At 46.5% G+C, this 25,709-nt stretch overlaps 2 protein-coding genes across 3 annotated transcripts; one reads left to right on the forward strand and one right to left on the reverse strand.

Moving 5' to 3' along the window:
* The first annotated feature begins 492 nt into the window (after positions 1 to 492).
* Positions 493 to 21,366, forward strand: ERGIC3 (ERGIC and golgi 3). Of its 2 annotated transcripts, XM_027740383.2 has the most exons (14): positions 493 to 644; positions 736 to 806; positions 1,192 to 1,279; positions 1,398 to 1,517; positions 2,755 to 2,848; positions 3,981 to 4,146; positions 5,402 to 5,459; positions 11,990 to 12,004; positions 13,754 to 13,785; positions 14,437 to 14,533; positions 16,240 to 16,304; positions 17,107 to 17,243; positions 18,098 to 18,153; positions 19,274 to 21,366. In XM_027740383.2, exons 1-14 carry the CDS (start codon positions 557 to 559, stop codon positions 19,351 to 19,353), a joined length of 1,167 nt encoding a protein of 388 aa, XP_027596184.1. In that variant the 5' UTR covers positions 493 to 556; the 3' UTR covers positions 19,354 to 21,366. The 2 variants fall into 2 exon arrangements, with proteins under 2 accessions (XP_027596184.1, XP_027596185.1); XM_027740384.2 differs by lacking the exon at positions 11,990 to 12,004 and having other exon boundaries at positions 495 to 644.
* A 50-nt stretch (positions 21,367 to 21,416) lies between these two features.
* On the reverse strand, positions 21,417 to 24,189 carry LOC113998056 (CMP-N-acetylneuraminate-beta-galactosamide-alpha-2,3-sialyltransferase 2-like). The gene is made up of 6 exons (XM_027740385.2): positions 23,927 to 24,189; positions 23,440 to 23,630; positions 22,985 to 23,164; positions 22,510 to 22,555; positions 22,253 to 22,372; positions 21,417 to 22,136 (listed from the first exon to the last, which is right to left on the reverse strand). The coding sequence occupies exons 1-6, from the start codon at positions 24,179 to 24,181 to the stop codon at positions 21,969 to 21,971; spliced, it is 960 nt and encodes a 319-aa protein (XP_027596186.2). The 5' UTR covers positions 24,182 to 24,189; the 3' UTR covers positions 21,417 to 21,968.
* Positions 24,190 to 25,709: the final 1,520 nt, after the last annotated feature.

Here is a 25,709-nt window from a genome sequence, read left to right on the forward strand (position 1 = left end):
CCACACAGGGGTTATGTTGGGCGGTGGGAAATGTTGTGTTTGCGTTTTGAAACATCTCTTAGAAATAGGGGGGTTAATATTTTGCAATAAAAAGTTCATTCAAGAAAAGATTAGTCTTGTTTTTCCCTGGCCTATCGAGGCTATTCTTAGCTGTTGTGGGATTTCCCCTCTTGAGGGCAGCGCTGTTCCCTGTGATGAGAAACGGGAATCTGAGGTGTTATGGAATGAAGGGGTGGAGAGAGCACGGCAAGGATCGAAGCTGGGAGAGAGAATTAAGGGGGGAGGTTTGCTTTCCCTGTCCCCTTTCTTGTCTTTTCTCTGTCTTCTTTTTCCCTTCCCTTTTTTCCCTCCGAAGCACTGGGACTTTGCCGGGACGTTCTGCTTTCCGCGGTGTTACCGCGACAGCCGGCCGGGGGCACAGCTCGGCCGCTCTCCAAAGGCCTCAGAGCCGGGATGGGGCGGCTGTCCCGGGCAGGCCGGGCCCTCTCCGCCAGGGGCGGGCCCGCGGGCGAGCCCGGCCCCGGAAGGACCGTCCTGTTCCGGGCCGCGCGGCGTCATGGACTCGCTGTGGCGGCTGAAGCGCTTCGACGCCTTTCCCAAGACCCTGGAAGACTTTCGGGTCAAGACGTGCGGGGGAGCGCTGGGTGAGCGAGGGGCTGCGGGCGGCCGGGGGGCCCTGGCGGGCCGGCGGCGGGCGGGCGGCGGCGCTGACGGCGGTTCTCCTCTCCCCGGCAGTGACGGCTGTCAGCGGGCTCATCATGGTGCTGCTTTTCTTCTCGGAGCTGCAGTACTACCTCACCAAGGAGGTGAGTCCTGGCGGCGGGGCGGCCCGGGGCGGCTTTGCCGGCGCAGCCCCGGAGTTCGTGGCGTTGCCCCGGGGGTCAGATTGGCTTCCCCGGCGAGGGGAGCGCTGGACACGCCTGCGAGCAGCCCACCGTGCCCGGCCAGGAAGGGGGAGCGAGTGCGGGACCCCCGGCCCCTCCCCACGGTCAGACATCTCCCAGTTATTCTCTTTTTTAACGCCACTGCAAGTGGCAACGCTGAGCTACCGTGTGGGTGGCAGCAACTCAGGTGTCTGGCAAATACCTTGTCTTTAAAATCAGCTGCTGGGCCAGAGCACTCGAGGGAAAGGGGCCTTTTGATTTGCTTCCAAGTGAAACGGGACTCTCTGTTTTCTTTCTTTGTTTCCAGGTTCATCCAGAATTGTACGTTGACAAATCAAGGGGAGATAAACTGAAGATCAATCTAGATGTTATTTTTCCACATATGCCTTGTGCTTGTGAGTCAGATTTGTGAAAACTGAGGATGATTTTCATCCTTGGCAAGGGCTTAAGAGGCTAGATGAACCCATAACAAACATGTGTTTACAGACCACTTTCCTTGCCCGTTGGTTTCAGATCTGAGCATCGATGCCATGGATGTAGCAGGAGAGCAGCAGCTGGATGTAGAGCACAATCTGTTTAAACAGCGTTTGGATAAAGCTGGCAATCGTGTGACACCAGAGGCGGAGAGACATGGTAAGATGCTGTTCTGCCTGTCCTGGATGGATGCTCTGGTAGTCTTCCCACTGTATGCCTGTTTTGAGATTCACAGGAACAAGTGACAGCTGTAGAGTTTTTAAATGCCACAAAGTCTTGAAGAGTTTGTAGCACACGAATCTATTAAACTACTTTTATACTCCTTACTTTTACAAGGAAATCTTTACTTGGTCCCTCTGAAATTATGACAAGGACCCATAGATGCATTTGAGGAATAAAGTGCTCAGTTAATGGTCTTTTGTGACTAAAAATCAAGCAGCTGTTCTGACAATACTTGGCTTTGTTTGTATCTTTAAATCACAGTAGATGGACAGATGGCATGATGTGGTTCGAGGAAAGAGCCTCTCTCCAGGGAAGGCTCCAGTGAATTGACCCTTAAGCCTGAACTTGCACGTTATTAACTTTATGTGTGTTAATGGATACCTGATAAATATATTTGAGTTGATTTATTGGTTACAAGCTGTAATAAATGATCCTTGGCGTCGTAAACCTGTCCTCTACATTTTTTACGTGTTATGACTCATCGTTGTACTTCAATACGAACTAGAAATTATTCTGGCAAAGCATTGCAACCTCACATTAATACTGTTCTGACTTTTCCTTTCCAAAACATGAGCTCCTTATTCCCTTTTCTGGGAGTCAGTGTGGTTCTACGTATCGGCATGACCAAGTGTGTAGCTTTGTATCGCTCAGTTTTAACATTTCTGTTGTTGATATTGAAAGGCTAAACTAAGCCAAGAGCTGAACAGTTGGCAGTCTCCAGTTGTCATGGGAATGTGGTGATAGTTCTCTTACTGCTGTGTCGCTTAGCAGCCCTCATGGGTTGTGATACTGCAAATGTAATGCCTGGGGACAAAAACTGTTCAGTGTGTTGTGAAGCAGGTCCTGCATCAGTCATAATGTACTGATTGGGTCTACTTTAGACAATATTTTAGGAAAATCTTTATGCAAGTAATGTCTGATTGATGCTCCAGCAAGGCTTACAGATAGCCAGTTCTTTCCATGGAGGCTGTTCCTGAGATGACAAATGCTACACTCCTTCTTGTCTTACTTCACACCTCAGCAGGCTCTGTACATACCATTTCAGGTGGGCTTTGGGTGCAGGATGTGCAGCTGCACATCGTGTGTGGAACAGTCATTGTGTACAGAGCAGAAAAAGCATACAAGACAGAGTTTCTAGAGATGCCTCATCACTTTGAATCCTCTTCTGTCTTAGAGCTGGGGAAAGAAGAAGAAAAAGTGTTTGATCCAAATTCTTTGGATGCTGATCGCTGCGAGAGCTGTTACGGGGCAGAGTCGGAGGACATTCGGTAACCTTTACACCTTTTTCCTATCTTCTTAGCACTTGAATTCATACAGATATGTTGCATGTGTATTTTTTTTCCAAATGTCTGTGCAGGTCTGTGCAATGAAATCCTCCTCCTGGGCATGTGTTCAGAGAGTGATGAGAGCTGTTGTGGTTTGGCTATACCTTTGAAAGCTGCACTCATGATGGTTAAGAAGGTGCAGTTAGGTTGTCTGGATTGTCTACATGCCTGTTTAAGCAGCTTGTGCAAGAGATTGTACCTCGGCAGATGAGATATTTTCTGGGTTTATTTGGTGTCCAGAGGGGAGATGTGTAAATGATTTCAGTGTTACATGAGCTGTCTTGACATAAAACCTGGTTATGGCCTTGCCTTCTCACCTCTGCTGCTGGCATTGCATCCTTACAGGAGCAAAGGTCAAATATCTATCACGTGCACAAACAATGAGTGTCTTTTGGTGTTTCTCATTCCTCCTACCTGCAAATTCCTGTAAGAATGGATCCATGATAGTCCATATGTTCTGGACTAACTTTGGCTATTTGGGGCTTGTTAGTAACTTGGTTTGTCTCATCTATCAAATTGTGTTCTTCCCCAGAGATGTTTCCATGTTGAGGGATTCAGAATTCCTGCCTTCAACTTATCTTTGGTCGAGCAAAACATGGAATCAAGAAAGAAACCTGTTTTTTTTCTGGTAACCAAGTTGTTATCCAGAGGTAGAAAAGCACAAAGAAAGTTTGCTATTAAGCTTCCCTTTTAGCCCAATATCTTGGCCTAAAAACAGAGGAAAGGAGGAATAGAAACAGAGAGATGTTTTGTTCACATGAGGAAGCTCCAAACTGCTTATAGCTGTGGGACACTGATGTTGTCTGTGTGGCCAAGGGCTGCCTTGGCTGTGTAAATGGGCAGGCACAGCCCTCTTCAGACTCCAGTCCTGCATTCAAAGAGCTTGAACCCTCACCTCAAAATCTCAAAAGGCACATCAGAAGCTCGAGCTCCTTCAGGAGCGCTGAGCGACCTTTCAGTGTCCAGTCCCAGCGTTTGCTTCATTGCTTTGTTGAAGAAGAATCCGTCAAGTCCTGAGCTGGAGCATCTCTTGTTAGCGATAAAGATGGTAAGATGGTGCTTGTGCTTTTTGCAGGTGTTGTAATACTTGTGATGATGTCAGAGAAGCATACAGGCGGCGAGGCTGGGCCTTCAAGAACCCGGATAGCATAGAGCAGTGCAAGAGGGAAGGGTTTAGCCAGAAAATGCAAGAGCAGAAGAATGAGGGCTGCCAAGTGTATGGTTTCCTAGAGGTCAACAAGGTGAGAGAGAGCTTTTGCTGTGAACCTGCTGCATGATGGTGAAGACTATGAAAAGGCAGAGTTGGGGCATTCCTCTCCTTTTTCAGGTTTAAGTCTGTCAGAGAATAACCTCTGGGATCAGCAAGGTCCCTGTACCTGTCATGGGGTTCAGGAGAAGAGTCAGGAAAAGCGGTGGGAAGCTAATTCTGGTTCACGTTCTGTGGGCTGGTAGGAAACATGGCAGCTGGAGAGGTTTATCTTTTTCTCCCACCTGGGTACTGAGTCTTTTTGCTAAGATTTCTGGAGGAGGAGAGGCAGCTTCTTTGAGCTTGAATTGTCCCACCTGCCTTTCTAGTCTTAAATGCTGGAGATAGCAGGAACCAACAACTTGCCCACAGAGGTCCTGGAGAGTGAAGGGTTATCTTCTTTAGAAAAAGAGTGGAAGCAAAGCTATTGGAGTTGGTTATCAAAGCTGAAAATGCTGAGAAGTGGTTTTTGCAAGTGATCTATGAAAATGTACAAGATGCACCAGGTAACCACTCTGCCATTTGGCAGGTTACCCAAACCAGAACACACAGGTTACATACCCAAGTGCCTTCTGGAAGTCAAACCTAGGCTATTTTTTTGTTTGTTGTATTTCAAACTCCTTTTTTTGTGTGTATATGATTGCTAGTAAGTGTCAGGGAGCATTGGCACCTAATATCCACATCCCTTTTAAAGTCCAGGATTAAATTTTAACAGTTTATCTTTTGGAGTTTTTTGTTTGGTGTTTTTTGTTGTTTGTTTGTTTGTTTGTTTTGGTTTTTTGGGGGGGGGATTTATTTTTTTTTATGGTAGGTTTAGTGCTTTATTTTTGCATGCAGCTTATTTTCATGGGTGTGTACATTGGATCACTTTTGATTATTATGTTAAGTGTTTTCTTACCCTGCTCACTCTCAGTTACTTTTTCCACTCCTTTTCTTTCATACTGCTTTATATTTCCTGCTGCACCAGTCCATTCCCTCCTACTGGGAGTTAACTCCTCCTTCTCCCCATTTTTACATCCACTGAATAATCTGCATAGAACAGCTGTTATCCACATCAGTATGTAATTATGGCTTTCAGTGTCACTGCCTGTGAGGAACAGGGGAAATTCATACCTCTCTTATAATAATGTCTGCTGACACTGTCACCTATGAAAATGAGTTGTTTGGTGTCTTAAAAATCCAAACACCAGTACAATGACTTTACTTACATAGACTTGGACCATTTAATGAAAGGTTACTCTCTCCTGCAGGTAGCTGGAAATTTCCACTTTGCACCAGGAAAAAGTTTCCAGCAGTCTCATGTACATGGTAAAGTATTTTCTTTTCCTGCTTATTGTGACCTTTTGCTTTCAAGGGTGTCTGACTGTTTTCTTCTAATATCTTTGCATTGCTATACATAATAACAACACCACTGCTACAGTGAGGAGGATGTTGAAGTTTTGTTACAGGGGTTTAGAACAGAAAAGTGGTTTCTAGAGATGCTGCCACATGGGCATGGAAGAACTTGAGAGGGAATGTTTCTGAGCAGTCTCTCAGTTCTACAAAACTTTGCTTCTCTGCAGTAAAACAACCTCAAGTGAGGTGTTCAGTCCAGGACCTGAGTATCAGTACTTCTGGAAGGGGTATTTTCTGCCATTTAGGACTCTCAGAGTAAAATTTAAGTTGTGAAGGACTTCCTCGGGTATATATACATGTAAATACACAGTGACCAGAACAATAGTGGTTGTTTATTGAATCATAGAATGGTTTGAGTTGGAAGGGAGCTTTAAAGGCCAACTAGTCCTACCCCACTGTAATGGGCAGGGACACCTTCCACTAGATCAGGTTGCTCAGAGCCCCATCCAGCCTGGCCTTGAATCCCTTCCAGGAACTGGGCATCCACCACATCTCTGGGCAACCCGTACCAGGGCCTCACCACCTTTGGCACATACAATTACCTCCTTATATCTAATCTGAATCTACACTCTTTTAGTTTAAAACCATTGCCCCTTGTCCTGTCACAACAGGCCCTGATAAAAAGTCTGTCTCCATCTTTCTTGTAGGGCCCCTTTAAGCACTAGAAGGGGCTCTCAGGTCTCCCTGGAGCTCCTCTTCTCCAGGTGAACCCCCCCAGCTCTCCCAGACTGGCTCCAGAGCAGAGGGGCTCCAGCCCTCAGAGCATCTCCATGGCCTCCTCTGGACTCTCTCCAGCAGGTCCACGTTTTTCCTGTACTGGGGACCCCACAGCTGGAGGCAGCACTGCAGGTGAGGTCTCACCTGAGTGGAATAGAGCGGGAGAATCCGCCCCCTCCCCTGCTGCCCACACTGCTGGGGATGAGCCCAGGGTGCAGATGTTTCCTGGACTGCACATGGCTGGGCTGTGTTGAGCTTCTTGTCCACCAACACCCTCAACTCCATCTCCCCATGGCTGGTTTTGACTTGTTCATCCACCAGCCTGTATTGACAGCGGGATTGCCCCAACCCGGGTGCAGCACCAACACTTGGTCGTGTTAAACCTCATGAGCTCATGAGGCCCCACTTCTCGAGCTTGTACAGGTCCCTCTGGATAGCATCTCATCCCTCAAGGATGTCAGCCTCACTTGTCAGCTTGGTATCATCTGCAGCCTGGCTGAGGGTGCTCTCAATCCCACTCAGTGCCATTGATGAGGACATTAAACATTACTGGTCCCAGCACAGATCCCTGAGGTACACGACTTGCCACTGATCTTCATCTGGACATTAAGCCATGGACCACTAACTACCCTTTGGATGTGACCATCCACTGAACCCATCAAATCCATCTTTTCCCTTGATCAAGGTTTTGAAGCTTGAAATTTCACAAAGGTTTCACAAAGAGCTGTAATGTGTCAGCCTGAGTTTCTTCCCTTCTGTCACTCACTCCAGTTTAATCTGTACCACTGAGGTGAAGGTCTGGGGAGAATGCAATGTACTTGGTGAGAGTGTCTGGTGTATTTGGAGAAGAACAAACTTTTGAGCACGGTTTCTACAGGTGAAGAAGCAATTTTGTGCAAACAACAACAGTGAAGAAAGCCTGGTTTTCTCCACAATATTGATTGTTCTTAAAAAAATATCTCATTTATTGTGGCAAAATTTGCTTTGTGTGCTTAAACTAGCATGGCAACAGCAACCTTACTACAGCCAGGATTGACACTGTCACAGCATGTATCCAAGTTAAGGAGAAGCATCTCTGCATTGCATCTGCTCTCTGTGACAGGCAGGAATGCAGACCGGCTGCCCGAGAGCAAGTACTTTGTGTACAGAGAGGAGGGGTTGAGGTCAGGAAAGCTCTCTAACTCCATGTCCCCCAGAAGTCTTGCACAGCTGAATTGAAAATTCAGTGGGAAAATACAGGTAAAACCCAAAAGGGCTGTATAGTTACTGCCAACCTGCAAAACACATCCACTCGTTTCTTTGCTCCCACTGGCCTCTTCCTCTATGGGAAAAGAGTGTGTGGTCACTGCATGCTCTCTCCTTACCTCTCAGGGTGTCCTAGACCTTTCCTGTGCCAGGCTCAGGTCATGTCTTTCCCTAGCAGGAAAGTCAAGCTTATGCAGATGGTCCTTTGTGGAAGCCATTCAACCTCTGAGCTTCTTTGCAGGATTTCTCAACCTCTTTCAGTTCAGCTCTGTCTGCAGGTGCCAGGCTGCACCCAGAATTAAGGTCCAGGCTAAGCATGATGTAGGCAGTGGCCTAATGACTTTCTTCTTTCGTTCTCTCTTGCTTTCCTAGTTACTTGTAACATGTGATTTCGCTTTTTACACAACCTTTTCCTTGGCAGTGTTTTCATGGTACTAACCAAAAAACAAGGAATTTTCCCTGAAAATGTAAGGGAAATGGACAGCTGAGAGCTTGGTCATTGTGTTGTACATACTTCAGTATAACCTTTCTTCACAATCCTTTGGGTTTTTCCCCCTTTAATTACAGATAAAGAATTTGACTAATATTAGAGGACAGAGATGTGTGAGAGAGATATTTCCGGAACTCACATGAAAAGATCTCATTTGGATTGTTGTTCCACACAAAAACTTAGATGTATGTGATGTTTCATCCCTTCAGTAAGGTCTCCATTAGTGCTCACTCCTGTTAATACACTTGACAGAATGTCACACAGGGTGAAGTTGAATGTATAAGAGAGGTCTGAATATTCCTAACTATTACTGTCAAAAGTCACATTAGCAATACACTAAAAATAATAATTTTACTGGACCTGTTTGGTGCAGAACTCTAATGACTGACAGTAGTTTTGCTCCTTCCTTCTATTCTCCAGTGATGTGAATCAGTAGAGAAGATGGGGGTGAAGGAAACTGGAAAGTTCAGTCCATTGCACCGCTGTCCTTGCCTCCCACTGGAGTGTCTGTACCACGTTTGTACAGCTGGTGGTTGGACCTGAGTCCACAGTTTTATTTTCTGGGGCGTTTCAAACACTGAAGCTCGCACACCAGCTTTTTAGTTTCTTACACTGTTCCTGTCCCCTTCTCCTGAAGGTTCCTGTTGTTTCATAGATCTGCAGCCAGAGAATGGGCAGAGGCACCGCTGTGACAGTGCCAAGGCTCCTATTCAGCAGCACTTTGTAGGTCTGACTCCAAATGTAACCCTGATCTGAGGTTCTGAACTCGTGTGCTTGGTGTTAACATCTTCAAACTTCTCTCCTGGGGCAAAGCAAGTTTAAATGGCTTTTCTTTTCTGGAGAGTAGAATAAGAAGTAAGAGAAGACACAGGGCTGACACACATGCAAATCAGAACCAGCACTGTATAAGGTACAATTTTATTTCTTTTAGTTATTTATCTTCAGTTATGTGTAGCACAATCTTTATACCTTTTTATTTGCATAAGGAGGTGCTGTATTCTCAGCTCTCCATTGGAAGCTGAGCACTTTACTACAAGAGGTATTTCTGCAATATAGGCTTTGTTAATATTTTTCTTTTTTTTTTCACTACTACTAGATGTTTTAGTGTGTGTTACTACTAATTCCTAATCTCAGGTTATCAGAATTGTTCTCTCTAGGATGATTCACACAGCTGATCTTATGCCTTTGTGCCATCTGTGTTGGTTAATTAACTTATTGTGCATAAATATAATGCTTGCACTTCTTGGACAGATACTCCATCTCTGTGCTTCACATGTGTTCCCAGAGCATCTGAGCTGAAGCCTTGGAAATCTGTTGCTTTTGAAGCAAGCAGTGAGGCTGATTTTCATCCCAAGTGAGTGGAAGCATTGCAAACTGGTTGCTTTAGGCCTGCACTGTGATGCTACATCACCAGTGTCAGAGAAGACCCCCAGCTGCTGAATGTCATACTGGCTGCAAATGGTCTTGTCTCGTTCCTCAGCTCATCTGTGGTCCAGTTGCACTGAGAATCCCAGGTCATTAGGAGGAGGATTGACAGAGATTGTGAGGAGGACTGGAGCACTTCCAATCAGACTTTTTGGCACTGAAACTAGTAGTTCTGGCTCTCCTGCACTCTCCTGCTTATTCATTTGGTTCTAGCTGATGTTGGAGTTGCTTCACTGTTGTCTGTTAAGGCTTTGAATCCTAACCTGAGATTTTAGGTTAGGATTGAGAGAGATGAGGTTTGGTTCATGCATCTGCTACGTTTTGGTGAAGTTCTGTCTTTCACTTGTGCCTCTGTAAGGACAGTCTCCAGCACCAGCTGTGCCTCTGCCCTATTTCTTCTGGTCAAGGGGAAGCTGAGGTTTCTCAATTCTTCCTTGAGGTTATCTTTGGACCATTCTGTTGCTGAGGTTCTAAAAAACACTTTTTTAGAAAAGACATTGGCCATCATGCTTTTTTGACAGCATTTCAGGATTACTTAAAATGTCTCATGAGAGTCCTTCAACTCCTTAGAAAAGAAACTGGTGTTGATGACAACATTCAGGACGTTCTCTGTCCTGAAGGCACTCTCTCAATGACTGTGACAATTTCTGTGGATGAAGCAGTCTGTATGTGGTCCAGATTTTGTGGTTTTCTTACCCTCTACGTGGTCAACTGTAGGAATAAAGCTATTTTTGACATTACCATTTGTTTTCCTCCTCATTTGTGGTGATGATTGTGGAAGAAAAAATGCAGGTAAACTGCTCTTTGAGATGATGATGGTCTTGGAAAAGGAACTGCCTATTTGGAGCCACCAAGCTTTGCTTTAGAAAGGTGTGGAGCTTTGTTAGCTCTCTAAGAGCACAAAGCCACTGGTCAGTTGTACATCTTCATTGGTGTTCTGCTTAGGTAGGGAGGGTTTATTTCCTTCTCTACTAGGGATTGACAGCCAGAACCTATTTGAAGGCATCCTTGGGTGACCCCTAATAGCCTCTCTTATTTTGCATACTTTTAAATGTTTCAGTTGCTGGATTGCAAAAGGATACCAAGTCTTTGACTGCAGACTGGTTGTTGTTTTTCAAGTCCCTTGGCATCTTCTCAATGTCAACCAAGAGCAAGTGGCACTAACTGTTTTTTTCTGCAGAGACTGCAGCCTCCTTCCCTGTTGGTTTCCTGTAGCCCTACTAGTTGTGGGCCTGTTACTATTGCACAGACCTCTACAGATACCAGTTCCTTATCTGAGCTCATCTGCCCATCAACATTCTTGAAAAAAAATGATGTGGGACTCAATCTCCATCAGTCAAGGACACCAGTTCAGTGTGGAGGAAATCTAAATCCTCTGTTGATCACCTGTGCAGTATCCCTGCCACAGAAGGAGCATGTGTGAGCTCATTCTAACTACTGTCCCAAAGCAGTGTCTGCTGGGGAACTGTTTTTATCCCCACATTGAATACAGGAGGCTGAGAGTCGTGCTTCATCCTCAGCATTGCTAAGGACCTTTTATGCTGGTGAACTCTTTTCAGAGTTTGGTTGTCTTGGTGCTGAAGGACATGTGGTCTCACCCATTTCTGGTGGACAAACTTATATGAAGTCTGTTTTGGAGACCACAAACGTGACATTTTCATTTGTCACTGCACTGTCATTTATCGGAGCTGAACTTGTTGGGAATGCCTGGCATTTGTCAAGCAGCCCTCTGGAGCAGACATACCTTCTCCACACCAAACCCCATGCTATTGTAGAAGCATCACCAGAGATCTAACATGTGACAAAGGGGATCAGAATTGCTCTGTGAAGGATTTGGAGGCCTGTAAGTCTGTAAGACCTTGTAAGTCTATGACAGTTACTGACTAGTGTTGAATATATGTATTGCACAGCATTGAATGTTCATGAACAGGCTTTTGAAATTAGAAAAAAAAGAGTTTACTTGACCCACTTTGAGATGTAATGTCCAAACATACATTTCCCCTGCCCCCCATCCTCCCTGGTATTCACCTTTGTTGGGATCATGCAACAGAACGAACAAAACCAGCCCCATGGTTTGTTACCTTCTCTGTGCATCAGCTGGGATGAAAGTAGCACAGGACTGATTAAGAATAAAACCTTGTTACCCAGCTTTGAGTGTTAATATGTTGTGAATGTAAACCTTGAGTGCATTTCTGGATAGCTTTGTTTGCTCCTAAAATGACCTTTATGTTACCTTATCACTGAAAAAGAATCTAAATATAACCAGCATTGTTGTCTGGCATGCTGCTTTAGAGCTCACTTAACATATATGCACATCCCACAGTGTTTTTCCTTTTGGTGATTAATTCCTGCATTTTGGGTTCCCTGTTACTCTTTAAATGATTGCTTGACCATATACAGTTCTTTAGGGAGTCATTTTATATGGCCTAGAAGGTACACTAGCAAAGATGTTACTCTTCTCCTTTTTGGTATGAGTTTGAAATGCTACTCTACCTGAATCTCTGTATCTTTTGTTATAAGGACCTGAACTTTTCTCTTTTCTCTCCTACTCTGCTTGTTTTTGCAGTGCACGCTGTTGAGAGTAAGTGTTGCTGTATCCTTTTTTTCCTCCAAAAAACTTTACTGCAGAGCTAACATTTCTGTTATTTCCTGTGCCCAAAAATCTTTGGGAGAAGCTGTTGATCTAGGCTGGGATTTGAGAAGATTTCCTGGAAGCTAAAAGGAGAACCATCCCAGTTCATTCTTCTGTGGTAAATGAGATGGAAAAGGTTGAGAATCCTTGCCTTAAATTGTTTTAGTACCTCGGTGTTGGAGTTAAAGTGTTGGCAAATGTTTATCTGCACTGTGCAGCTTAGGTGTTGGAGACCCTGACACGTTGGAGAGACTTCTGCCTTTTCAAGTCAGATGAGAGAATTATCTCGTTTAATCTCATTTGTACAACAGGCTAGAGAATTTCTGCTGAGAATTCCTGCACTGAGCCTGCTGATCTCTGGATAGTCCGTGGGAAGTTTTCCCAGGGTTTGTAAACCATTGGATTTTTCTAAGGGTAATCAAGGTGGCTACAGGTTGAGATGTGGTGTTTTTAGTCAGTAACATCTGGCAGAGGGCTCAGACTCTCAGCTTTGCTCACTCCTTCCCTGAGCTGCAACATTTGCTATGTTGGTCCCTGCCTCAGTCCCCTCTTCACGATGCATCCTTTTGTGACTCACAATATTCCTGTCACTGTGCTCCTGTGAGATACTTTCCTCCATGAAATTCATCCCCGGTTTGAAAATTGGTGTCCTAGCTCACCTTGGAGCAATATGTTTGGGTGACTGTCTTTGGTTCCTTGGAGTCTTCACATGTCTGTTGGCAGAGTCCTGAATGGCCATAAGTGCTGTTAATCCCCTTTCAGGGGTTCAGGACTGAATTTCACAGTCTAAGGAGGCTTTGTGGTTGTTCAGGTCAGAAGTGCAAGATGGGGAGAATTCTTCAGAGAGCAGTTGTTAAAACTGTGATACTGAAACAGTGAAGAAGTCTTGGTTCTATAAAAACAGAGTTCTTGGCAAACTTAGGATGTTTTACAGGTCTCTTTATTTTGCCTAACTGGGCTAGTAGCTGTGGTTAGGGAAATGAAGAATTGTGTTTGTTTCTTCAGAAATAACAGTCTCTGGTCCTTGGTGACCGTCTCTTAAAGATCATCTGTTTCCTCCTCCTGTTTCTTCTCTAAGCAGGCTAAATATCCTGTTGGTTTATGTTAAATGAACTGTGGCTAGCTAAACATTTATCTGCAACCTAGAGTGTGTACACCTGTGCTTAGCATAGTCCTCGGTGATCAAAGATAAATAAACCTGTGGTCTGGTGGAAGACTGTTTTAGAAACTCGACGTATAAATCACTTTATTGCAGAGTTGTAAATCACTTGTTGCAGAGGAGTTTTTATAAAACTACTTAATTGGTGGCTTGCCTGTGGAAGGCATAGCAGAGCACTATGGGGACAGGTTTTTTTGGACAGCCATAACTGTTAATATGGGTCACACACAGTGTAAATCTAGTGTAGCAGGTTAGTTGAGTTTGGTCCTTCTCAAGTGCTGCCCTGGAATTTCTCTGGTACTGTGCTATTCCTGTAAATTTTGCCATCCTCACTAATCCTCAGCTTCATGAAGTGGAGCCAAGGCATTTGACTCCCCAGGCAGCGAAGCTGATAGACACCATGATCCTGCAGATCCCAGGCAGCTTTCTTGCCATTTTAGATCGTGATGGAAATGAGAGGTATACAGCTGTAATGTGGTTGACAGGTATGCTTGTTATGACAATTTGAACTGTATTGTTAAACTATTTTTCTGTTGCAGTTCATGATCTGCAGAGCTTTGGACTTGATAATGTAAGTGGTCCCAAGGTAGTGTTCCAGTTCTCTTAGTCTGTTTTCCTTCTGGATTTCCCTGCTATTGCCACACTGACATCTTGGTGTAGTGATTTGATCATGACAGATTTGGCTTTATCGATCTGAGCAGAACCTGGGACCTGTTTTCATAGAGGGCTCTGAAATATGTTCTGGAATATCTACATGCTGCTTGGCAAGCCTGTTCCCCTCTTCCTGAGCCTGCCTTGCTACTTAATCTATGCTTCCCAGTTTTCTAAGGCTGCCATTTTCACAACTGCTTCTGGATCTGTTGGAGTTTACCTTGTGCTGGGAGGAAAACAGATTATGCTCATACCTGTGCCACCGAGGCAGCTGACAGCATGGTGCTCCTGTGGCAGGGACAGGAGTGGGTGGGAGAGCCTGCTCTGTGCATGGGAGGGAAGGGCACTGGGATCTGGGGATTACCAGCAGGATAAGGAGAAATTCCACATCTTGAAATCTCCTATGAATAAAAAAGAAGACCAAGTGTTTTACTGTCAGGATGCACAGAGGAGGACCTGTCTCTGTTCTAGAGCCATGCTCAGAAAAATATATAAACCATGACCTTTAGTCCCCTTACCTTGCCCCCCGTATGCTGTGCAGTTGTTTGAGTTGTGAGCATTTCTGTTTCAGATCAATATGACACACTATATCAAACACCTCTCGTTTGGAAGGGATTATCCAGGCATTGTGAACCCTCTGGATGGGACGGCCGTCACTGCACAGCAAGGTAAAAGCCAGCTGAGAGAAATCCCTTTTGAAGTGTCTGCATTAATAAGTGTTAGAAGACTACAGGAGAAAAGTTCCCAGTTTTAACAAGAACCCTGAGAGAGTGTTCTGTGGACTCCTCCTCCTTGTGCTCTTTCTGGAGCAGGTGTCTCCATTCATGTGGAACAAATCTGCCAACGTGTTTTGATTCTGTGACCTTTCTGAAAGATCTCTCTGTTCAGTGTTCATGGATGCACAGCAGGGACAGCACATCATTATTGAAGGCCTACCTCAGGTATAGTTCAAGGAGAGCCCTGTCTGACTACTACCTGCAGTAGGAGAGAACCAGAAGATTCAGGGCAGAGAAAACAGGCCTAATTAGTAGTTGCTGGAGAGCTGTGGTGTCTGCCTGACCTTGGCATACGCAACAGTAAGAGCTGAAAGAGCTGCAGTGAAGTTGAAATATTGCTGATCTTTTCTAGATAGCTCCAAATTTGCTGGCTTGACAATGAAAGGGAATTCTCTCCTCATGCTGCTGCTGTGCATGAGTTTATTTCCACAAGCCTGCTTGTGTGCATTTTCTATGAAAGATCCTCACCTCACTTTACATGCCACTGCGGAGTTATTTTTTTTAGATCCACTGAAGTCTGCAGAGTTTGTTTTTTCAGGCACTTGGTGCTGTATGTAATAAAGCTTGGAGAAAAAAGCTTTGAAGTGCTGGTGGGATTGTTAGTCCTACTTGAATCCTTTGAATTCTTCCTTTAATTTTAAATTTTCCACTGTGGATTTTGATTCTTGTCTTGTACCCAAATCAGAGGATGGAGCCTAAAAGAAAGTACAGAAAAATTACAAGTGTCATACTGCTCAGTACGATCACGATGGTGTAGTGGAGTGCCAAATTCCCTGAGAGGGTGCCTGTAGCTGGCTGGTAGAACTCTGTCTGTAAGCTCAAGCTTTTCATCCTGAGCCTTAGAGAACCAGTTGGCAAATTCTTGAAGAATTAGGACTGAAGACATGCTCCAGTAAAGAAGTGGGAGAAGTAGATAACAGGTCAAATTTATGTGTATTGCAGCATAATATTGTAAGATATTATATGTGAGAATTACTTCTGTTATAGAAATGGATGAATAATCTTCCCCTCCAGGGAATTTCATAAAAAATAGGTTTTCAAAGCAACTCCTGCATTCCGTTATCCTTAAGAGAACTAAAGGAACAGGCTGGTCTGAGGCAACAGACCTGAGAAAGGGTAGTCCTATTTTTTTCTTCACTGATCCAGATCTTCCTTTTCATCTCCTGATACAATAAATCCCAAGCTTCTTCAGGAGTAAACTGCAATATTAGTTGGAGTTGATATAGGATACTCATTTAGGGCTATGTTTTCTTAGGGCTGTGTTGTTAAAAACAAGACTCATGTGCTACAATAAGAATTTTCAAGAAGTTTTACTAGTAAAACTGCAGCAAGATAATTGGTTTGTAGAAGGTTTTCCATTTAGTCAAGACCAAAATGCTGGTAGTTTTGAGTTTGGTTGGAAGAGGAACAAGATTTACTTTGGCAAAAGGAAAACTCATGTCAGACAGTTCTGTCCTGGAAATCCTCCTGCAGCTGTTGTGCAGAAAGATGTTCCCTGACAAGTTGAACCAAACCAGTTGGTGTCCACCTGACCTGTCAGTGAAGTTTTCCAGGTCATTGTGGGTATTAATTGTGTCTCTCTCTGTCTTTGCTTATAGCTTCCATGATGTTTCAGTATTTTGTCAAAGTGGTCCCCACTGTGTATAGGAAAGTAGATGGTGAAGTAAGTACCTTTTTTCCTGTCACTTTGGCAAGTGAAAGCCTTCACTTTCTCCTCATATTCTTGATGCTGCCTGTAACTGGATCCAGGAGTGTTGCCAGGTGGATACCAGGGACTGTGTTGTACATTCAGTACTTGGGACGCCCAAACGTGGAATTTGGTAAAGAAACTGGGATAGTATCTTTCTCAGCTGGGATCATAATTTGTGTCAGATAGCTTATTAGGGATATTGAAACATAATTTTATTTTACAGAAACACAAGTTTTTTGCTGTAAGAATAGGACTGGTGTGAACAACATGTAGAAGATTGGCAGGGCACAGAAGAATGCTGAAGGTTGATCTTCATTCATGTGAAGATGGGCAATCTGTGTCCTGTAGTCCTGGCACTCTCCTGCCTTTATGTATTATTTCCTTTTGTCTCACTCTTGAATAACTACAGCTTTCTGCCAGCACTGCTGTCTCCTGTAGCATGCTTAGCTGGACTGCATGTTGGGAGAGGATGACATGGACTTGGGGTTGAGAGGGACAGCTTATGCCATTACTTGCCAGCAGGGACCAAACAGTCCAGCCTGGGGACTGATGCATCCCTCATACTTCGGGCTAGTTGGGGCTTTAACTGGTAGCCTGTAGTAAAAATAGACCCGATTGTGATAAAGCTCTTTCTGACTCCTTGTAACCGCTGTCAGGCCGCCCACGAGTGGGTGGGCAGGGCTGCACTGAGGTGGTTCACTGGACTCACATTTTAATTGCCTCTGCTGTTCCCTGTTAACAGAAAAATGCTGTGTTTGTTTCCTGTGTTTTGTAGGTGGTAAGGACCAACCAGTTCTCAGTCACACGACATGAGAAAATAGCAAACGGGCTGCTGGGAGACCAGGGTCTACCTGGTGTGTTTGTGCTGTATGAACTGTCACCCATGATGGTGAAGCTGACTGAGAAACACAGGTAAGGGACATTTCAGTCTAGTTCATTCACCCTTCATTGATTTGGTCATTTTGCATAGCTTAAAACTTCATCCTCACTTAGAAGAGTGCAAATGCCCGAAAACCTTCCGAGCCCCTTCCCAGGCAGTGGAGAGGAAGAGGTGCTCCCTGAGGCCCTTCTTCTCCATGTGAGCATCCATAAGGGATTGGGGTTTTTTCTGTTATTACATGAAGCATTTTAATCCAGCATCAAGATGGAAAAGAAAACTGGTGCAGGGAGCAGAAGTCTGATGTAATGATTCTTGGTTCAGGCTAATTTTTAGTGGGAGGGCTAGATTTACAGAGCATACCCATCTTACCAGCACCTCCAGCAGCACCCACGCTGGTCCAACGGGTTCCTTACTCTGCATCTTGCAGCCAGTGTGGAACCTCTTCCTTCTCTCTGGGTTAATCACTGGCGTGTAACTGCAGGGGAGTTGTAGCTCTCTGGTATTTGAGGTTCATAATGGGGGACAGACAATGTCTATACCTTAAAATGTATTAACATGTAGTTAGGGATTTAGTTTTTATGTTACAGCAGCCTGCTGTGCATTCTCTCTGGGTAGGAATGGATAATGTCTTGGGGATTAAAAGTCCATCCTTTAGGTTTATAAATTCAGTACTTGCTCTTCATGCTATTCAGTGATGCTCAGTAAAAGTATCAGTGACAAACTCTGTTCTGTAGCCAATATTAATTCTTAAATCTATGAATTTTCAGCTATGAGTATTTAGATAATGCATACTTATGTGGTATGATGAACATTATGATAATTATGAATTAGTTTTTGTTAGTGAATTGTTCCTTACCTGAGCTCATGCTGATTGTTCAAATTATAGGTCCTTTACTCACTTTCTCACTGGAGTTTGTGCCATTGTGGGAGGCATATTTACAGGTATTGCGCCTTTCAATCTTTTTTCTTTCTAAAGTGTAAACATTTGCTATCTTACTCTTTCTAAAGTCAGAATGGCTGGTAATAAATTCCTGTTTGATGAGGAGAGATGATTTCAGCCTTCAGGAGGGGATATAGCACGTTCTGCAGAGCCACAGGAGTGGCATCAGACTGTAATTAGCACTGCAGACTTACAAGATGCTGTAGATGATGTAGATCTATTATACTATTTCATTTCATTAGACCTGTCATAATATTTCATTTTGATGCTCTACAGAACATTTTGCTCTCAAACAAAGCTGGTTTTCACATACTATGTGAAGGCATCTGTGCTGTTTTCTTGGCCAGCTCGGGTCTGTAAGCAGACAGTTGGATTCAGGCGGAACCAAAGCCAGTAAAATCTGTGAACCCAGGTTGCCATGGGTTGTAATCATCCCAGAGGTTTCAAACTGTGCTCCCAGACATAGGAGCTCCAGTGAGTGCTCTGTTGGGACTGGACAGTGTCCTGTGAGGAGAGGCTGTTCCTGCAGAGCCATCTCAATGTCTGCACTTCATTCTCAGTGCTGGCTTCTGGAGTAGCTAATCAGTATCTGCTCAGCTCCATGTGTTTGTGTCTTTGTGCAGGGCCAACTAATCACTTACTTATTCCTTGTATTGAGGTGTTGAATAAAAGAAAAAAGAACATGCAGCTTCATAAAAGCATTGAAAAAAAGGCTCCCTGGCACCCTGTGTTCGCTCCAAGGCAGGAGCTCGGGGTTCCTGTCCTGTGAAATGGTGGATTGAAGCGGGATTGTCGGGGATTTGTGGTGCAGTAGACCCATTCTGAGTTTTTTCTGTGGTGCCAAACAAGCACTGAATTAATAGGCTTCTTCAGGACTGGGGAGATTTGGGGGAAATACTGCAGAGAGCACTAAAGGCAGTGGTTTGGTTTGCTTTGTGTCCTGGGTGGGTGTGCATTGCAGTTTCTGATAAAGAGCAGCCATTGAGGGTAGCATCTGATAGAGTAGTTTACTTTTAAGGATACTGCGAAATGAGCAAGAAATGGGAGACGTGTTTTCTTTCCTTGGGAGTTGTTCTCTCTTTGAGGCATGTCTGGCTTGACCCATTTGTTTTTTCCCTTTAGTTGCAGGTTTCATTGACTCCTTGATCTATCACTCAGCACGTGCCATCCAGAAGAAAATTGAACTTGGGAAGACAACATAAATAAGCAATGACCTCGTGCCCCCCCAAAAAAAAAACTCTTGAGAAGAACTAAAAAGGTTTTTTTTAAACACAAGTGATATTCTGAGTGCACAGGAGAAAAGGTTTGGAACTTCCTGATGACACCAACCACTCTTGTATTACTGTCCCCTCATTCCTTGGCATTAATTTGTGGATGGAAGGCTTGAACCTCGCTGCTCTAAAGATTAGCCATTGTATCTGGCTGTACACACCCTACTGTAAAACCCCTTCTGTGTCAGTCCATGTTCATCCAGTTCTGCCCCCCTTCCTGACAGAGATGCTGGAGATGGTGCATTCTGTTTGCCTCCAGGAATAATGTACTTTATTGTTGGGAGACCTGTAATGGATTGAAGCTGCCATCAAACAAGCTTTCTAGCAACACCATCTGGGCTTTTTAATTTTTCTTACAAATGTTTCTGAGTGTGCTGCTGCTGTGTGCCAGACCTCTGTGAAAAAGTGCTGAATCCCATCCCAGTCTGGCTGTGTGGGGAGCCCAAGCACTTGGGATGTGCTTTCTGTACTGGGGGGCTCCCACTTGCTTTTCTTATGAAAGATGCAAGTTCATGTTTCAGGAAAAAAAAAAGTCTTTGGAATTTTAATGGATTTTTAAATTGGATTGGTTTTTTTCACTTCCTCTTGGTGTATATTTTGAAATGACGTCCGTCCTCTCTTTGTTTTGGTAAAGCATTTGGAGGAATAATTAAATTATTTGAACTAATCCTGGTACTGAATTGGAAATTAGAATTAACAGACACACCTGCATTGTGGCAAAATAGGTAGAGATCGTGATGATAATGGGGCTTTTTACTTTTAAATAATCTACACAAGTGAGTAAAGTGCTTGGTATGTGCAACTATATTGGGAGAAATTTGAAAATAATGAGGAAAATTTGGAGGGGGTTCTTGCCTTATTTTGAGGTAAACCAGACTGCTTACACTTAAATCTCAGCTCTGGATTTGCTTTCGTATTGACTCTAATCTTGGTCCAAGCAATTGGTCCAGCAGTGCACATAGAGCATGACAGGCACAGGATCAGATACTGCAGAGAGAAAGCTGGTTTATAATTCATTTGAAAGTAGGTTTGGTTGGTTGGTTCTTTTAATTACTTGAACTTATCTATAAACCAGAGAGTATAAAAAACTGGTTTTGTCAACCAGGGAGAGAAGCAATTTGAAGTGTGTGTAAGGAGACTCACTAATCTCCAAGCTACAATACTGAAAAAGAGGTTTGTTTTAAATGTAGTTTTTTTACAAGGATATTTAATGAATCCATTGGGTTGGGATCATACAGTACTACTGCAGTGTGAAGAAGGGAACAAAAAGTGAACTGAACAGCTTCAGTGGCTTACCAGAGCACTCAGCTTTGTAACTAAATTTGTAAGAATAGTCAGGAGGGAGGAAGATAAATGGAAATAATGCAGCAGGAGTTTAACCCCCAGTGAAGCAGTTATCAGCTACTGGCTTGTCCTTGATAAGAAAGCCAATTGCTTGTAAATTTTAGAAAAGCATTGGAGAACATTGCCCAGGGCACTGCTGAGCACCTAGAGAAAATCAAGGGAAGGTGCAAGACTCAGACTCAGAAAGGGAAACTGGGAAGAGTTGAGAAGAGAAATTGAAGATGCAGAAATGGAGATTCTACCTGGAGAGGCAGAAAATCAATGACACTGGTAGGTAAATATTACAGGCTTCTGCTATCAGTTGGAAGGATATGAGTACAAGAGTTTTGGTGATTTTAATAGACTGAAAGCCCGAGTGACTAATAGCCGTGGTAAAGCTGGATCAAGGATGTTTGTGATTGAAAGTGATAAAAGACATCCTGCTAACCCTGCTCCGGAGGAGAGAAACCTCCTTTGGGACACTCCCCAGAGTCTGCAGTCTTGTTCCACGGGTGGGGCTGAAACTGTGCCCTTTTCAAAGTTGTAAGGGGTCAAAAAGTAAAGCAAATAACAGATAAAATGTTAAGATAACAGATAAAAGTAAAGCAGATAACAGATTCACATGTGTTTTCAAAGTTTATTCGACGTAAGATCACTTCAACTGTGTTTGATTCCATTGTCTCTGTGAGCATGTTTGATTTTTTCCCTTCTTCTTTGATACAATGTAAAAATTATTTCCTTAGTTATAAAAAGACAGGAAGGGGAGATACCCCCCTCACCCTGTCTAAGGAACAACTACAGACCTCCCCCGGGAGCCGTGTGTGGGTGGAAGTGTCAGCTCTGTCGTGCAGACAGCCACGCTGGAGTGGCTGCTGTCCACCCCGGCACCCAACGGCATCGCAGCCACCGGCACCGGCACAGCAGCTCCTGGGCTCCGTGCCCACCTCCAGCACCACCAGCTCCCCTTCCTCCCTCCCAGCCAGCACGGGCAGAGCCGTGCCCACTCTGTGTCCAGCTAAACGCAACATCCCTGGTGCCACAGGAGAATGGCACCCACAGTGCCCAGCTGGTGGGACCAGCACAAGTAGCACCAAGGCCCTGGGGATTGCAGGGTCTGTGAGCCCAGGTTGGGTGGAGTGGAGCAGCAAGTATTGCAGCTGCTGGCAATACAGGGGCTACCTGTTCCTGTCCCAACAGCCTGGCTTCAGTTTCTTGGAAATGCCTCATTTGTAGAATAAAATCCTGCCTTCATCTGCCAGTCTCTCAATAATGCTGAATTCGACGTCGGCATCGTGGACCCTCGTCCTGCGAAAGGCTCCGGCCCCGTGGTTTTCCTCCCAGTAGTGGTGCCAGTTCCCTTCACTGTCTGCTCCGAAGCCAAACACGGAGACCTGTGCACATGGCAGGAAGAGCCGTGGCTGTGCGGGCGCTGGGGCACGCCGGGAGCCCACGGACGGGCAGAGCAGGGGCGATGCGGGCACGGCCCCGGGGCCCGGGCTGTGCTCACCTGCTGGCAGGTGTGCAGGGCGAAGAGCAGGGCCGTGAAGCCGGTGGAGGGGTAGCGCCCGTGATGCTGCGTCCACTTGTCATGGATGTACTTGAGGAATGCTGGGCTCAGGATCAGCACCTGAGTGGGGAGTGGAGGAGCCATCAGCTGCTCTCATGCTGGAGTGGGACAGCCCAGCAGCCCCAAGCAGAGCACCATTAGCCCTGCCCAGTAGAGCCCTGCCTGCCCCAGGGAGCTGGAGCCCACGGAGCCCTTACCTTGTTTCTGTCAGCTTTGATGAACTGTTTGACTCTCACATACGTGCTGCAAAAGCAGAAGCAAGTGATGAGCATGTGGCACTGCCACTGCTGGGGCTGCCCCTTTGTTCCCAGGGGTGTCTGTGTCCACCAGCACCCAGCCCCGTGGCACCCCCAGCCCCTTCAGCTGACCCAGCAGCATTGCCTGACCTGGCTCTAGGAAGAGACACATCAACCCCATGGCCCCACAGTGGGGACAGCCCCCTCCCTCTTACGGGGATATGGGACTGCAGGCTGTCTGAGCCCTGCGGGGACAGCTCAGTGTCCACTACCCCAAACTGAAGTGCAGAGGGATGCTAAGACATGCATCCAGCACGCTTCGTCCCACCAGGACTGTGGTGCCAGGCCTCCAGTGAGGCACCAGGGCTCCCAGACCACACTGTCCCATCCAGAGGGTCTCCAGCACAAGAGATACCATCCCCCAAAGCTGACACACCGTGTGACCTCTCCAGTGGAGAAGGCACTGGTCACCCACTGCAGGTCCAGGGGCTTGAAGGGGACAAGGACGAGGTGGACGCCAGGCCCAAGGTTCACTGCACTCTCTGGGTACATGAAGTGATGGGTTGTTCTTGTGCCAACATCCAGCTCGAAGCCAGCAACCTTTGCTCTGTTCATCCTAAAGGACAGCAGGATGGTGTCCCAAAATGAAGGTGCATGCCGTGCTGGTCCCAGGTTCCTGGTCCCACCAGGCATGGACAGCAGGTCACCCTGGCCAGCAGCAAAGAGTGGGCGTGGGTGACACAGAACCAGTGTGTGCCCCAGAATAGAGGGCTCAAGGGAGCGGGGTTGGCAGTCACCCCCATCACAGGGTTTGTGTTTTCAACAGCATGGCTGGGGCATGCCAGGGTCCTGGGAAGACAGGGAGAGACCAAGTCTCTTCAGGTCACCCACCTCAGCACCCAATCATGAGCATCAATTAGCAGCCCCTGGCTGGACCCCTTCAGCCGCCCTGAGTTCCCCACCACCGCACAAGTCCTGCAGCGAGGGGGGTCCAACACGTCACCCGTCGGGGCTCGGAGGACGCTGAAGAGTTGCCGAATTATGGCCTGGAGCTGGACACCATTCATGGGACCCTGCAGGGTCTAAGGGAACAAGCACAGTGACATGCAGCATTAGCCCCCCACCAGTAACCCAGAGAGAGACAGAGCCCCTCTCCTCCTAGCAGAGCCCTGGGAAAGCATGGAAAAAACAGATGGGATATTAGGAAAAGGGTACAGGACAGCACAGGGGACAGTGGGGGGTAAGGGGGAGGAAATGCTGAGCTGGGATCTCTGCACACACTTCATCCCAATCACATCTGTTCTTGGTCCTGCCCCGCTGCAAAACACATTCAGGGAACCTGGGAAGAGCCACACGCTCCTGCCCACTGTCCACTCACCAGCCACCACTGAACCACGTCTGCAGAGAGCTCCTGGGCTGCCCCCGTCAGCAGGGGCCCTGCGGCCGCCTCGTAGCGCTCGTTGAACCACATGGAGCTGTTGGCTCTGGCGGGGCAGGGGACACCAGGGGTGTGCAGGAGGGAGGGGGCCCAAGGGACAGGGCCAAAGTCATCCATGAGGGCTCGGAAACATTGCCACAGGGCCAGCAGCAGGCACAGGGCCAGCACCACCTTTGTGCGCCTCTGGTTCAGCATCCTGCGTGCCACCTGCAGTGAGATGTCACAGAGACCATTGGCAGGGGCACCACAGGAGCCCTTCTCACCCACCCTCCCTGCCCAACCCTCTTGGGACACCCCTTGGCTGCTCACTGCTGGGGGACCTGAAATAGCCTGGTTTTCGTTTCCTTTTCAAGCTGTTCAAAGGCATTTTTGCTGTGCTCTGCTGCTGCCACTGCCACCAACCTAGGGCTGGGCAGGGCTGGCTGGCAGCATGTGCTGTATGAGGGGCTGCTCTCTGCCTGCAACATTTTTAGGGTCTGCAAGCTGACCTGCGAACAAGCTCCAAAGCATGATCACCCTGGCCACGAGCCAAACCCCCCTTGCCGTCGGAGCGGTGCCCATTCCCCGCCACGTGTGTCGGGTGCTGGCAGTGGGGCCCCTCCCCACCATACACCTCCCCACCAGAAGAGGAGCCCCAGGGGCTCTGCCCCAGCTGAGCACCCACGGGCACAGTGCAGCTCCCACCTGAGCAGCCCTGGGGTGCTGCAGCTCAAAGGGCACTGAAGCATTGCCAGGAAGAACATTTCTGGTCTCTATGTAAAGCACTCATGTAAATGTAAAGTCAGAGGGGAAAGGGTTTTCTTGTCCTCAGGGAGTTCATGAAGTGCTCAATGACTTAGGACTCTGCTCCTTGGGCTGAGGCAGGAGTGAAGAGCGGAGCTACAGGCACAGGCTTCATCTCAGGGCGAGAACAGAATACAGCAGGTTTATGAAGGTGTCCCCTGTGTACTGGGAAAACTGAAGGAAAGAAAACTCCTCCTGTCCTCACTGGAGCACCCTGTGCCTCCCCCAGTTGCCTGGGTGGGGCCACGTGTCAGCACTGGTTCCACTTCTCCACATGAACCATTTTCTGCAGCTCCTGCAGCACAGATGTCCCTGCTCACTGTGGTGCCCAAGCTGCTGCACTCGAATCTGACCCCAAGGACATGCCCTAGACAGCAAAACTGCTGCCCTGGGAGATCCAGGCAACCAGTAGAGAGGGAACAAGATGGGGGAATTTGCACCATCCCAGGTGGTTGCAGCAGGTTGTGCTCCCTTTGTCCTTCCCAAAAGACACTAAACTGTCACCTCATATTGAAAGGGAAAGCACAAACAAGTCATCACCAGCACTCCGGAAACCCAGATGTGGGTTCTCTCAAGCAGGAAGCTGCTGTGAAATGCCAACTGTTCTCCCCTCAGGCTCAGGGGAACCCCAACAGCCCTGGCATCCTCCCCACTGGCAGTCACAGGTCCTTTTGACTTACTCTTTTGCCCTCCTGCAAACAGCCACGAGCATTTGCCATGGTGGAGGCAAAGAGCATCCATCTGATGTACTGGTCAGGCCAGGTACCAGCAGTCCCTGGGCTGGTTCAGGCACTTGTGGAGCCTCAGGGATTTTCAAGCCACAGCTCCTGGAGGGGTGGGAGTGGGCAGGGGGCTGCATGACCAGCACCAGCAGCTTCAACAAGACTAGAACCAAGGGACCGAGCCCAGGGAATATTTCATGCAGTTTGTTGCAGTCACC

Source organism: Pipra filicauda, unplaced genomic scaffold, assembly GCF_003945595.2.
Source record: "Pipra filicauda isolate LSUMZ 115617 unplaced genomic scaffold, ASM394559v2 scaffold561_size491250_pilon, whole genome shotgun sequence".
In the NCBI taxonomy this organism is placed as follows: Eukaryota; Metazoa; Chordata; class Aves; order Passeriformes; family Pipridae; genus Pipra; species Pipra filicauda.